General features: G+C 30.8%; 2 protein-coding genes across 3 annotated transcripts in view; one reads left to right on the forward strand and one right to left on the reverse strand.

Moving 5' to 3' along the window:
* The window catches only part of Hs6st (heparan sulfate 6-O-sulfotransferase), a 209845-nt gene that overhangs the window by 37681 nt on the left and 157810 nt on the right, over positions 1 to 14354 (forward strand). The gene's annotated exons all lie outside the window — the stretch shown is intronic.
* LOC143430707 (circadian clock-controlled protein daywake) lies at positions 110 to 8431 on the reverse strand. Its single transcript, XM_076907087.1, has 4 exons — positions 8293 to 8431; positions 2439 to 2816; positions 1522 to 1671; positions 110 to 301 (listed from the first exon to the last, which is right to left on the reverse strand). Exons 1-4 carry the CDS (start codon positions 8354 to 8356, stop codon positions 153 to 155), a joined length of 741 nt encoding a protein of 246 aa, XP_076763202.1. The 5' UTR covers positions 8357 to 8431; the 3' UTR covers positions 110 to 152.

Consider the following 14354-nt stretch of genomic DNA (forward strand, 5'->3'; position numbering starts at 1 on the left):
GAAGTGTTTTAAAATACTTAACAATAAATGAATAATCTGATGGAAATTAGAGGAAGAATGGCTTCGAAGAATGACGACAGGGAACGTGTTAAGCGTTCAGTTTCGGGTATTACTCATTTTGTGTCTCTTAAAATAGTGCACACAGCCATGGACTAGGGAAGCAATTCCTCCTTTGTGAGTACACCCAACGCTCTAGCGACCAATGCTCTGCTGACAGTCGCGGCGGTGTCTTCGATGATCGGACTAGCGATGTCCAGGACTAAGCGTGGATTCGAATTGAAGAAGGTGGCCGCTGCTTCAGCTGAAAAAAAGGAATAAAATGAGAAATCGAGATAAAGAGAATGGAAGAAGAAACTTGTTACAGAGTGAAATTTGTGGATAATTTGAGAATAATAGTTACGATTATTTATATTTAAGAAGAAAATTATATTTGTAGAATATTGTCTACGAATCACTTTTGTAATAAAAGAAAACATTTTTGTTTCATAAATATGATTTCGAGTTTTTTTCAGACTGAAAAATTTTGACGAAGTATGTATATCTGTGTTTAGTAATTTTCCCTTCTTGAGTTTTGTTTGTTTAATTTATGGACAAAATTGAACGAAATTTTTGAAGTATAGTCAACATAATATGAGCTGATAATTGTTGTCAACTGTGAGGTACAATCAATTGTAAATAGATTTAGTTCGCGTTAGTCCAGTTTACTGTTTATGTTTTGGGTATTTTCGGTATTGTAACTAATCAAATCTACTTAAAATCAGCTAGCCTGACCTAATTACAATGATTTTAATTACAGCGCTACAATATTCGCGAATTGAGTAAAGGATAATTTAGAAAGGAAAAATTCTAAAAAATATATATATATATATATATATTTTTTTTAGAATTTTATATATATATAGACTTGACTTAGAAATTAAATTTTGAAATAATAATCTTATTTTTAGTATCTTTACACTGTAAAACTCACTCTTTCTTTTTTTTGCAACTAAAACAAAAAGCAGTCAAGAAAGACATTCTACTACAATTAAGTTTGTACAGTTAATAATTGGAAATTCTTTTATGTAAATAATTTATAAAAAAATTTTTTTTAATTGTAAATCTTACATATGTATTTGTAATTTTTGTACGTTTTTTAATTCGATAAACATTTGTTACTTTCACACAAACTACATTATACACTATACTATATTCTACATTACACTATATTATATTTCTTTTTCTTTTTTTTAATTTGAAATGGTACGTTCAATGACGAGTAAGGTACAAAAAAGATTAGTTAATCAATTTCATTTTTATTTCGAATCCTCCTTTCATATATCATAATTTTGAATTAATTAGTAATCGTTGAGAAACAGGAAGAAAGAAACGTTTGAGCAAAAATTTGCTCGATTGAAAAGAAACGTGTGTTCTTAAATCGCTAGATCGAAGAGCACCACATTCTCTTCGTGAAACAAAAAAATTAAGAAGAATGTTGGATATAAAGGAAAATTGTCAAAAACATTATCGAAACATATTTACCAGCTGCAGTATGCGAAGGGGGTGCTTTCAACCTGATGTTTCCATCTCCAACGCGAATTTTTGTCACGAGCTTGTCAACCTCGAGTCTTTGTACTCCTGATTTATCAGTTACTTCCTTTCCTTGCGCGTTCACCAGCACTTCCGTGTTAGCTGTACAAGAACCAAATTAAATGCAAATCACGAATCACTTTCGTATACTCTTTGGTTACAAAAAATTCGAACTCAACGCGAATTCCTGTAATGTATCAAGGACATTGCAACTACTATTTTCATGTAATTCCTATTTCTTGTACAACGTGGCATATAATCGTTTGTTTCTTCACACGTTGTGTAAAAGTAAATAATAAATAAACTAAATAAAGGCTTGTACTTGTCAATCATGTACTGTCAAAGACAAGAAGCAGATTGACAGAGGAAGACTCGGTAGTCTGTATTATCTTACAATTGAGAACATATTTGTCTGATATTAAAAATCTTGCAAGTAACATGAGGCAATAAGTCATAAGAATCGTTTATTTCAATTATGATTATTTTTTACGACATTTATATGCTTTATTTATTATTTTAAATTTGTAACAAGTCATAAGAACCGTTTATTTCAATTATGATTATTTTTGGGACATTTCTATGTTTTATTTATTATCTGTTGGAAATAAACAAAATTATACAAGTGCTACGTATAAAATTCAATTTACTTTAATTTTGACACTTTGATAAAATCGTATTTACCATTCTTGTGTTATGCGAATAGCAAAATTATTCCATAACTACTGTACTAATAAATTGAATGATTAAAAATCAAATATTCAAAGTCGTGTACTAACGAAAACAAAATGTTCAAATTCTTCAAATAATAAAAAAATTTCGCATTTAACATTCTCATAAAATCCGAAAGGAGTGAAAACAGCAGTACTTACTAAAGTTCCCGCTAAAGCTGCCAGCTCCGTTCAACGGAAGCAACAGCAGCCTCCCCTGGACGTCATAGTCGCCGTTCACGTGGACATGGGGCAGCTGGACTTTGATGTTTACCGATAAATCTTTGGGGTTTGCTTTCAAATCGCCGATGTTGAAATTCGTCGCGCCGTAAACGCGGATCTGACTCATGTTGGCCTTGATTTTCAGCGAGTCCAAGTTCCGGTCCACGGTTAAAGATGGCAGGAACAAGGGGTCCAGGGCTGGTAACTTTAAGGACGGGATCCCTTTTGCCAAGTACGGTATGATTGCGTCCACTTGCTTCAATACACACCTGTCGTAGTCTGCCAGATTGTTCAGCGGACAAGCCTGTACACCAGGTGCTGCAAAGTAGAAGCAATAATGCGATTTAACAGTTTGCAGTGGGATGTCTCCTCTGATGAAGCATCAGCGTTGATTAATGATTCCGAAGGTTAAACTTATCCCATCGCAGCTTCTTCAGAAATGCATGTTTCTCTGAAGTTTTATTTCTATTATTAGAAGACGTTAGCAAGAGAAACTATCGCTAGAATATTCCTATTAAACTTTCCATTCAAGCCGTTGAAATTCTCATTGTAACGCGAAGAACGCAAGCAGACTTGTAATGTAAACTCCTCAAAATGTATTATTGAATATACCACGTTTGCAGCCGCCGTACGAGAAATATTTTAAATTTTAGCTAGCTTTATATTTTTTGTTAATATAATGTAATTATAGTAATTTATGTATTATTTATTTGGAATATTTTAATTATATTCATTAATAATATCAGGATCAGATAATATTAAGTATTTTACTGCATTTATATTTTTTATTTTGTTTTTCATTTGTTTATTTTCTAATACGTAAAAATGCTTGTTATAAATTAAGTAATGTGATAATTCTATAAATCAACTTTCTAAATATTCTTATTTATATATTGCTAAATTATAGTTTCAGATGTTGAACATTTATTTTGCAATTAATAATTAGAAACTGGAACAATTTTAGTGGAGCACAAAAAGTGGTTACCTAACAAAACCCTTAGACATGGTATCAGAAAATCGTGAGAAGTAACGTGTCCGTTAATTCGTGTAATTTACGATTAGCAACATTTCCTTTCACGTTGCGCAAGAGGTCCTAGAATTGAGAGTTGTAAGAACCAACGACTTATATGTTCCAACAATGTACAATGATTTTAACTAAATCGAGATTTAACCAATACAAATGACCTGATTTCCTACGAACAGCTGCTACACGAGTGACATAGTGGTTATATAACGGTTTGTCTACCATTGTATAGTGTTTCATCATTTTTACAGTAATTAATTAGATCTAAGTATATTGAATTTGTTATAATTTATTAATAATCTTATATAACTGCATACAAATTGTGTAATACCAAATCAAGATGTATGTTAGAAAATATGGATGTGTGCTCATATTTCTTGAACAGGAAAAGAATCTTAGCATCTTTTATTACTCTGTAATTGATGAAGATATAGAATTACTTAATCGATTTGAGTAGACACCGAATATTACGAGAACGTTTTTCCCATTACTTTCAACTGGCCACCAATACTATTACAGCTAAAAATTAGTGAATTTTTTTCTTTAAAACTAAATAACTAAACTAATAACTAAAATAAAATCAGTTAAAAATAATATTAAAGATTATTATTCTATCTTCAAAATTAAATGATCAATAAAAAATGAGAATTCACACTGTGTTTTGTTACCGTCAAAAGCCGCTAAATATCGCGAAAAAGTCAACGTACCCACGCCTGCATATATAAACCATAGGTTACTGAACGAGCAACGTCCGCTGATGACTAAGAAGTCACGGTGAGCGCGTTTTTGCCGGTCGTTGGAGGCCGGGCCTAAAATCGAAAGTGTACACACGCCTCGGTAGAAAGTGAAATTACGGTGCGCCGCGTTTTTCTGGCGACCCGTAAAGGCGAATTCCCGTGGTTGACGAGCTGAAGGCGCGAGAAGAAAACGCACGCGATCAAGAAAGGTCCGATCGATCGATGGAGCCAAGGTTGTTGTTGATCGTCAGCAGATAGCTAGAAGGAGCACGTTGCCTAGGCCACGATGAAACGCTCGTCGAGATCAGAAACGGACGATTATCGGGCTGCTGTGAAAGGAGAGACCTTAAAGCTGTTTTACACTTACAGCACTTTTCGCGTCACTGTTTTGCCACGCAATCGCGGTGTTAATTTCCCCCAATTTATGGTTATTCATTGCGTTATTTGCCAATTTCGTTCGAGTATTTTTTGCATTTAAATGTCGAAGCAATTAAACAACAATCGAAACGTTATTTTGGTTAAAATAGAGTACAGGTTTTTTTCAGCAAGGAAGCATAGATACTATAAAAATTGTCTCAGTATTTTGTAACGCGATAATTAGCGTAACTTTAAGGCTAATGAGTGTGTTCGAATTGGCAAAGGTGATTGTTCTGTTGGCGGTTGATTTGATCGTATTTGTACATGTTTAGTTGTCTCGCCATGTCCGACGTTTTTGTTTTAAACGTCTTGAAAAAGATTAATTTATAAATTGAACTGGTCACGTACTTTTTTCCTTTTTTTTTATAATATTCATACATAGCATAGAATTTAGTGATATTAACATCTAGTGATATCGACATTCTGTAATTTAAAATATAAAAATATTTTTTAACAAAAATAAACGTGATTTTGGAACACACATTTTACCATTCATGAAAGTATACATAAATCAAACAAATCCCATTATTTGCACTTGTTATTTTTAATGTAATGTAGATTATTTAAATTTTTATGAAAAATAATGAACAACTCTAAAGTGAAACATCAAAGTCAAAAAAACATCATATTATAATCGAAATTTCATATCTGTTTACAAAATTGATTAAAATATTATTAACACTATTTTTATTTCTTTTATAACATTTAATGTCGTTTTCTTATATTATCTTTCAAAAATTCGAGGAAAGCTGCGTAATTATTTAACGCCAAGTATACATGTATTCGAGTACAAAAGGAATTAGAAGAGCTGTGTTTAATTTATTCTTGTTTCACCGAGGAATTCCTTTCCCCATGATCGATTACGTTGATACTAAAAACCACTCACGGAACCGCTCAACGTGTTTATTATGTCACATTTTACATAACGTGCTCCTTCAACAGATGTTTACGTGGATTAAATATGCTCATACGAGAACGAAAGTACTTTGGCTGATGATTTTTTCAAGCATTAATCTATCTGCTTCCTGCATCAATAATGACGAACATTTTTCTTCTTTTAAATAACTGTACGCAGTAACGTCGAGGAAGTTTCTTCGCGTATAATCGTTTCGTTCCAGAAGATTAAATAAATTTCCATTATAGTACACTTTGGCATTTTTAAATTGAAAAATAATGCTTACTTCCATTTGGCTTCACTTTGCAATTATTTATCATCTTTGATAAAATATTTGGATAATTTGCATTTATTTACAGTGAAACTTGTTTGTGTTTATTAAAATTTAATAAAACAAGGGATAAATTTGACAAGTGTAAATAATTCGATTAGTTGCTAACGAGATTCTTCTTTTCATGATTTTAAAATATAATTTTTCAATTCAGAAATAAATAACAAAATATTATAAATCATATCTTATAGGAATAAATTTAATAAACATCATAAATTTAATCATTTATTTAATAAACATCATAAATTTAATAAACATAATTTATCTATTAAAATATGAAAAATACGTACAGTAAATGAAAAATATTGTATTTGTACACTGCAAACTGTAAATGTCAATTTAAATTAAGAATATCGGTTCCATAACCACGCTTATTAAAATTTAATTGCTTCATTACCATTTTTAGGCTGTAACTTCCGTTTAAAGTCTAGAAAAATTTTTATTTGAAATTGTACGAGAATTTTGGAAGGAAAAATATTGTTACGGAAACTTTATAGTCCACAGGGTACGTGAATACTTATTCAGTTGCTGTATAATGTAATTGTGTATTAATAACGAAGCAGTTTACGCGCTGTTAAAAATTAAAGCTTATTAATTTCGTCCTTGTAACATTTCTACACTCAATTAACATGTAATTGCACATTGAGTCTTTTTAAAACTAGTATATCGGATGTCGTAAAAGATCGTCTGGTTGAAACTAATGTAAATACTGCATTTTCTTTTTTTGCGTCATAGTCGTGACTTTGAAATATTACTCCGATATAATGTATACGATAGCAATTGAAATTAGTTGCGAATTAAAGATGACGAAGGGTTAGTCAGTATGAAGAAATTTTTCCTCTTAACAGGAAACTATTAATTTCTGCTTACTTTAATTACGCAACGCCCTCTATCACGGAATTTGCATTTTAAGTTCATTAAGTTTTACAATTAGTTAGGAAAGAAGAATATTGCTTAATCTTTTTTCTTTACTTTCTATTACATATTTTATGCGGGATTTGTGAAAGCAATTTAAAATTAATTTTAACATTTTTTTCAAATTTACATATGTACATATTTTAAATTGTTTGTTTAATGTTAAGTATCTTAATAATTACGAAAGGTTTGCTGAAAGAAGAACTACTCAAATCTGAGGATTACTCGATGAAGTCAAATAATTAGGAGGGTAACTCATTCAAATGATTATATTATACATAAATAATAGCATTTTTCAGTGACTGTTAAAGATAAATAACTTTTATATAGAAATTTTAGTATATTAATTACATTAACATCAGCTTTATTCGTTAAAATATTCATTGAACTTTTCTATTCTCTATTCGTACTATTTCTACCTCTTCCTTCAATTCAGTTTTCTATTTTTACTCTTTTCCATTACTGATTCCTCAATCTTTCTTAAATCGCAATTTCTAAGCCACTTAAAAATATACTGGCATGAACAATAATCCCGATTCTGAACCTACTAATAAAGTACTATACAAAGGAATTAAATCATCATTTAAAATTAATAATATCTTAGTTGTAATTATTTGTTTGTTTAGTAATTTTTTATTTTCTATTTATTATTGCAAAACTGATTCCTAATTAAAAAATTATTTTCTTTATATATTGTAGAAAAATTTTTCCATTTACTAATAACTTCGATGTGTAAAATAAACTATTTGTTTAAAGAAATTCCACTCTCTCTCTCTCTCTCTCTCTCTCTCTCTCTCTCTCTCTCTCTCTCTCGCTGTTTACTTTATATTATTTCATTTATCCATATTCACTTGCGTCGTATTCGACAAAAATCGTCCGACTCTAATTGCCTTATATCACTGTAATTCAATAAAAAGTTCATTAACTTTTAATGTCGCAACCGAAGAATGTTTCATAACATTTTCAGACTAAATATAAACTACTTTTTACGAGCATAACAATCCAATATTTATTTCATTCAATTTTCACTAAAACTAAATTACACTACATATTTACATAGAATCGTTCTCTAGAACGCATCTCTCGACTCTCACTCACTAATATCACCTGCTTTACAGATTTAATAACCTCATTAACCACTTGCAAAAATCGAAAACCATCCAAACACAATCCTCTCCTCATCATTTCCATCTAATTTGACTTTGAAAACAACAAAGGTTGAGAGATAGATAGAATGTAATTACCGATTCGTTCCCAAACCGTAACGAATACCGTCCAATGCGTCGAAAAATCAATAATTACATTTTCCATTTCGCATTAAAGTCGAAATCCATCCGAACGAAATTCCCTCCTCGTCATTTGCATCTAATTTGACTTTCAGAGTAAGAAAGGGTGAGAGATGAGGGGGGGGGGGGGGGGAAGATACGGTTGTTATCGATTTGTTCCGAAACCACAATGAATACCAAACTACTCACGTAGTTCAGCGACGACGGCTCCGGTCCAGCTGACGATCAGCAACAACCCGATTAGAAACGTCATCCTCTCGGTGCTCGAGTCAGGAGCCGCGCGGACAAGATCTATTCGTCGATCGAAATTACCGAGAGCGATATTGAAAATGCGTGCGATGGTACGTTCAAGCTGGGTATATATAAACTACCGGCACTTTCTCTGCCTGTATCCAGCCCCACTCCACGCGATTGGTGAATTTATCACGCTAGAATGCCTTCTTTTAACTCAGTCAGGGCCGTAGCCACGTACACTTTTATACATCCGACGGTGCTAGCGAGGCTTAACGCGGAATCGCTCGACGGTAGGTCAGGGAATCGTTATTTAGTAGCGAGTAGTAGAGATTTTCCATTGACACGACGCGATTGATGTCACTCGAGACTGATGCGAGGACATTTTCTATTATCATACCAGTAGCTCGTAATAAGTTCTTTCAACACTTTTGTCTATTAATTATTTAAGATATCTGACGTACTACTACTTATTATTTACTTTTAAAGATATTTTGTTTTCAGTTTTGCTTTTAGTAGCAGTGATAGCTTCTTACTGTCTTTGGGTTCTTTTAAATAATAAAGATTCAATCTATTTTCATCAAGATATTTTTGTAACCTTTTTTACAATGAACTATTCTTTTCGCATATTTTTCTTTTAGGTTTTAACACAATTCATAAGTTTTGGTAACAAGTTTTTGTTGTGACAGAAAACTAAATTATATGGAATCAGTTAATTTTGTGACATATGATTTAATCATAAAGTAATTATAATTATGGGGGAAGTATCATTATATGTATTAAATTGCATTGAATTTCGTTTTTCCTCTTTTTGTCAAAATAAATTGTGACGTCTCATATCTTCACCAAATAACAAAATTGTCATTGGTGATATGAATCTGTTGCACTAAATTTATTTCTAAAATGTAGTATTTTCTGTTTTATTGTAAATAAAAATATTCTATTTAGTTAGATTTCAAAATTTCAAAACGTATTTCAAGTGGAACAATATTGATGCCAGATAATTGGATAATGTACAACTTGTTAATGTCTTTCTTCCTTGTCGCCTTCATTTGCATTTATAATTGGACATTATGTGAGAGGCGCTCGAGGGAAGTAAAAGTTCGAAGGCAGGAATTCGTTCAATCGCCTGATCGGAGAGAGCGTTTAAAAGATTCGTTTTATGTTTGCATAAACAAATCTTTCGCGAAAAAAACGTTCATCTTCGTGCAATATTTAAATAAGTATCTTACAATATTTTATTTCATTTAATTATTCAATTCTTTAAAATAGTTCGGTACTTTTTGCAATTTTCGAAAAATGCAATAAAATTAAAGTAAATACTTGAAATTGTATGTTTGATTTTATAATCCTTTCTCTAATAAATATAATATATAAATGATACTTTTCTTTATTGAGTGCGGTATTTACAAATTTTGTCTGTTGGAGGAAAGCTTTTTTCTGGTTTATATTATCGAATCCTCTTTAAGAAATATAGAAAAATATTTTCTTCTATCTTTTTTTTCAATTTTTTTCAATTGTTTTTCAGTTTTATATCTTCATTGAACGCAATGTCACATTAACTTTCCAATTAGATCATTATAAATTAAGGAAATCACAGAGGAAATTTAATATTTTCAATTTACTTTAAAAGTGTATTCCCTTATATATAACAAACATCAATTACTGTTATACCAATATCTGAATATAAATAAATAAGTATTAAAGTAAGTAAACAATAAATAAATATAAAAAAATTATATAAGTAGAGTATTGTAGTAAAAACATTTACATGAGATTTAAAAAATATTTTGTAATCATAAAAATATTTTGAAAATCAGTAACTTTTTCAATTACTACTTTATGCACGAATTATAGTATAATGCACGTTACACAATTGTCATGAACTTCCGAGTACCAGACACTGTGGAAAGTAAGAATTATTATTTATTTATAAGATACGATTGCTTCAAACCATAAATCCTTCAGCAGTCAATTTTACGCTTACATAATATCCTGGGGAAAAATAATAAAAGAATGAACGTAGAACGTTACATAAATCCCAATAATAATAAATAGCAGAGAAGTAAGCATTGAAAATTAAATCTATTAATTTATGAAAAAATGAATATAAAGGAATTCTTTAAATTCAGTTTATTTGCTTAACATTAAGAAAATAATTGCAAATAAAAATTTACAGTTTGAAATTAAATAAAAGTCTCTGAGAGACGAAGCAATTGCATTTCTTAAAAGTTAGTTTGGTATATTCAGTCATACCTCGAATGTTTGCTTCAAGTGATTTCTTCCCTTAATCATGTATGTAGTTTCCTTTGACGAGAACCTCGTGACCTCATCTCTTTTGCCAAGAATCGCGATAATAATTCCCTTTACAATGATCCGCCATTAATTGAACAGATCTCGCGTCCTTGTCGCCAATTCCATTTAATGTTTCCTGTGTCACAATTTTCGATTTCGAAAGAGCACGATAAAGGAAACAAATAGTATCTTCTGCAAACAGTTGGCCAGAAAGAACGATGAAAAGTGTTGATTACGCAGTTTGCTACGATTTTGTAATAGCTACGCTTGCCACATTTGGGTCAGAAATAATGTGATTCACGCTACGCGATATTCTAAGGAAAGTTTCGAATTCATGTATTGTTAATTGTTTTTTTGTATCGATGCTTCTTCTACCAAACACTTAAATACTATGCGCTGTTAGAAACATTATTTTCCCTTCTATTATTGTTTTTGGGAATACTATGATGGATTAATTTACAATTTACAATTTTTTTCACTGAATATTTCGTGAAATTTTAATTCAATAAACCCGTCGTTTACTTTAAAAATTGATGCGATACCAATCTTTCAGGCAATAAATAAATATTGAAGAATTACGTACACTTTTCTGTGAAATAATTGCTAAAAACTTTTATCATATCTTCTACATATATATATATATATATATATATATATATATATATATATATATATATATATATATATATATATAGTTATATGATATATAGGTTACTAGATAATAACTAGACACAGTAACATAAACATAGACATAAATTATAGATAAATCTATTTATTTTATACCTCAAAATTTGAATGCATAAATTATTGTTATACAATAATATCCATAATATTAGTATATTTTATTTTAATACATTCACTTAAACTCTATGAATATCACCTATAAAACATCATTCGTTTTAAAACTATTCAGAACTTATCCTGGACACGATTATTCTTACATTACTACCTAAATTCTACATGTGTCTTCAGCATTATGCATTAATACAATATTGTAAAACAATTAATCGAACACTTTACTAAGAACCACTACGTCTTAACCATTTAATATTAAAATGAATCCACGAGTCGATCCGGACCAAGAATAAAGAACGCATTAAAAATTATAGCATTGCAAGCCTAAATTGTTCGACGAACTGAACGATCGAATGGAAACGCAAGTAATCCCTCTTTGCGTAGCGGAAAACTCACTCGCGTTTTAATCGCCGCTTTCCACTGAAGGCAACGTTGTTGCAACGTTGTTGTTCAATTTTCCAAATGCGATTATGTAAAATGAACGACGGATCTCGACTGGTTCCGGCTATGGGCACCGTGAATGGTGTAAACGGCTTGTAACGTTCGTAAACCCGTTTGCAAATCGAGCACGCGTGCGTTCGAGAGCGGTTGCAAGCCTACCCCAGCGTTCCGTGCACGTGCCTGTCGCGATGTTTGCCGATTGCCACGTGAATGAAATTGTTACACGTATATCGCAAGTCGTGAAAACTGGGGCTTCCGTAAGTTGCACATTTATCGTAAAACAAGAAAGATAAGTGAAACGGAAGAATTAATATCGAATAAAACAGAAGTGGTTTGACAACGTCAATCTGTTATTTTCAAAAATGTGCTAATCACCATGCACTCGTGACTCTCGTCGACAAGTATGGGGAAATGTTCGACCTGACCCTTTGCCATTCACTTTCCATTTCATGGCCCTCTTTCTGTTTCATAGAAGTACACTCTACTTTCCATCTCAAACTAGAACACTACAATCTTTTTTTTTTACCTTTTGTTTGAACTCAGAAATAAATTGTTGTGATTAAATTAATGTGAAATACGATAATACTTTCCATGCCAAAGAATATTCAACATTTTTTATATGGAACGTTTATCTAAAGAAAATTACTTGTTCTAAATTGTTAAATAACGAAATCACCCTTATCTTTTCTTTTATACCAGATCAAACGAACCTTTAAATCGGAATGTGATTTCGATTTAATTATGTAGTTTATTATTTATGAATTTACGATAAGTATCTAATACTTTTTTACTAGAAAGCTGACTGACTTGAAAACGAGATTTCTTCTTTCCGCGTCACTCGTTAGGTAAAATGTTGCACGTTAAGGGAGCCACTTTTTTACAATTTATTTTATTTCGCTCGTTATGCGGAATAGTCTTTATGAGAAGTGCTTGTTAAACGAGGTTCCACTATATTTGAAAAGGAACATATATGTGCGATCTGTTTCTTTAATTTCTTATTTGTATTACGAATAAACCTAAATTGTTGGTTTAGAATTGTATTACGTAACTGTTAAGTTTCAAATCTCCACGAAAAGTAATTATAATACTGCGATTGTTGATAATTTAGATAAAAACTACTAAAAAGTTTGGCAAGTTTGCCATCAAAAATTTTTCTTTCAATGTTAAATAGTTGGAAATTGCTGTTTTGAAAATTTATATAAAAGTTTTCATTTTGAAATATTGAAAAAAAAGTGTCCCTTTTAAAGATTCAGAAAATTCAGTTCTTAAATGAGCACTATTAAGAAAGTACTTATTTAAAAACAAATATATATCAAGCAATTATTTTGATTGACTTCGAAAAAATGAAATTATCTCGGCATAAGACTTTAAATCGTTTCTCGAAACTTTCCGCGGCTCGCATTAAAAAATAATTCTTCGAAAAGATCGAAATTATAATCTTGTAAAACTTGGAATCTTGTCGGGTTTGTTCAGAAAAATTTTTCTTCGACAAGAAATTTAATTACGATGCTGCAAAGTATCTTAAAAGTTTGCATTCTTTCCCCTTTGAAATAACCGTTTCTACGGAGAATACTCGTAGAAGGTGATTGTTTCGTAGTTTATATAAAAATTGTACGAACTAAGCTAGAATGCAGCTAAAATCTCTGAGACAGAGCCACGCTCATATGCAATGTAAAACATGTGTGTAATAAATACTTAATATCTATGCATGACATTCTACCGTACAACAATTAACGTTACTTATGTTACGTAACCTAAGATTAAGTGTAATACCACCGGTAAATAAACGAGTTAATGGCTATTCGGTATAATGGTCAGTAGTTTTATGGTCAGTGAGTCGAAAGAAAAAGAATAAATAATTACAGAAGCAAAAATAAATGGAAGCATGCAGTTATTCATTAATAATTCAGAGATTTCTTAAAATATACTGCTGACGGTAATGGATGCATTACTTGCTCGAGTGTCCCTATCATGAATAAATTTTACTCGATTTTTCGATATTTTTTCTCAATGATTTAGCGACATCAGTTTAGAAAGAATAAAAAACTCCTATCGATTTTAAACAAAATCAAGCATAACTGTATAAACAAGTAAATGTGCGATCGACAATATTGTCATACACCGCTCAAAATAATCATGAACACAGTAAACTATTTAAATAATTCTACTTCTGTTTTTAGAGCAATTGCACATTGGAAAATCCTCAATAATTTTCAAATATCTAAAATACATGTTCCAGAAAAAATAAAAAATTATAAAACTTCGTACAGTCATCATTCAATTGTTTTTTTTACATTTTAAATTGTATCATAAAACATTTACTACGAGGTCTCAAATAAATTTCAAATTTCCAAAGAATATATAAAAATAAATAAAGACGTTTTGCAGTTGTAAAAAATCGTTTGATACAAATCATTTCACGGCTTTAACACATTCAGTGCAGGATTCTTTTTCTACATTAGACTTTTTTCTTAATTGTAAGCATCACT

Source organism: Xylocopa sonorina, chromosome 15 (assembly GCF_050948175.1).
Source record: "Xylocopa sonorina isolate GNS202 chromosome 15, iyXylSono1_principal, whole genome shotgun sequence".
Classification (NCBI taxonomy): domain Eukaryota; kingdom Metazoa; phylum Arthropoda; class Insecta; order Hymenoptera; family Apidae; genus Xylocopa; species Xylocopa sonorina.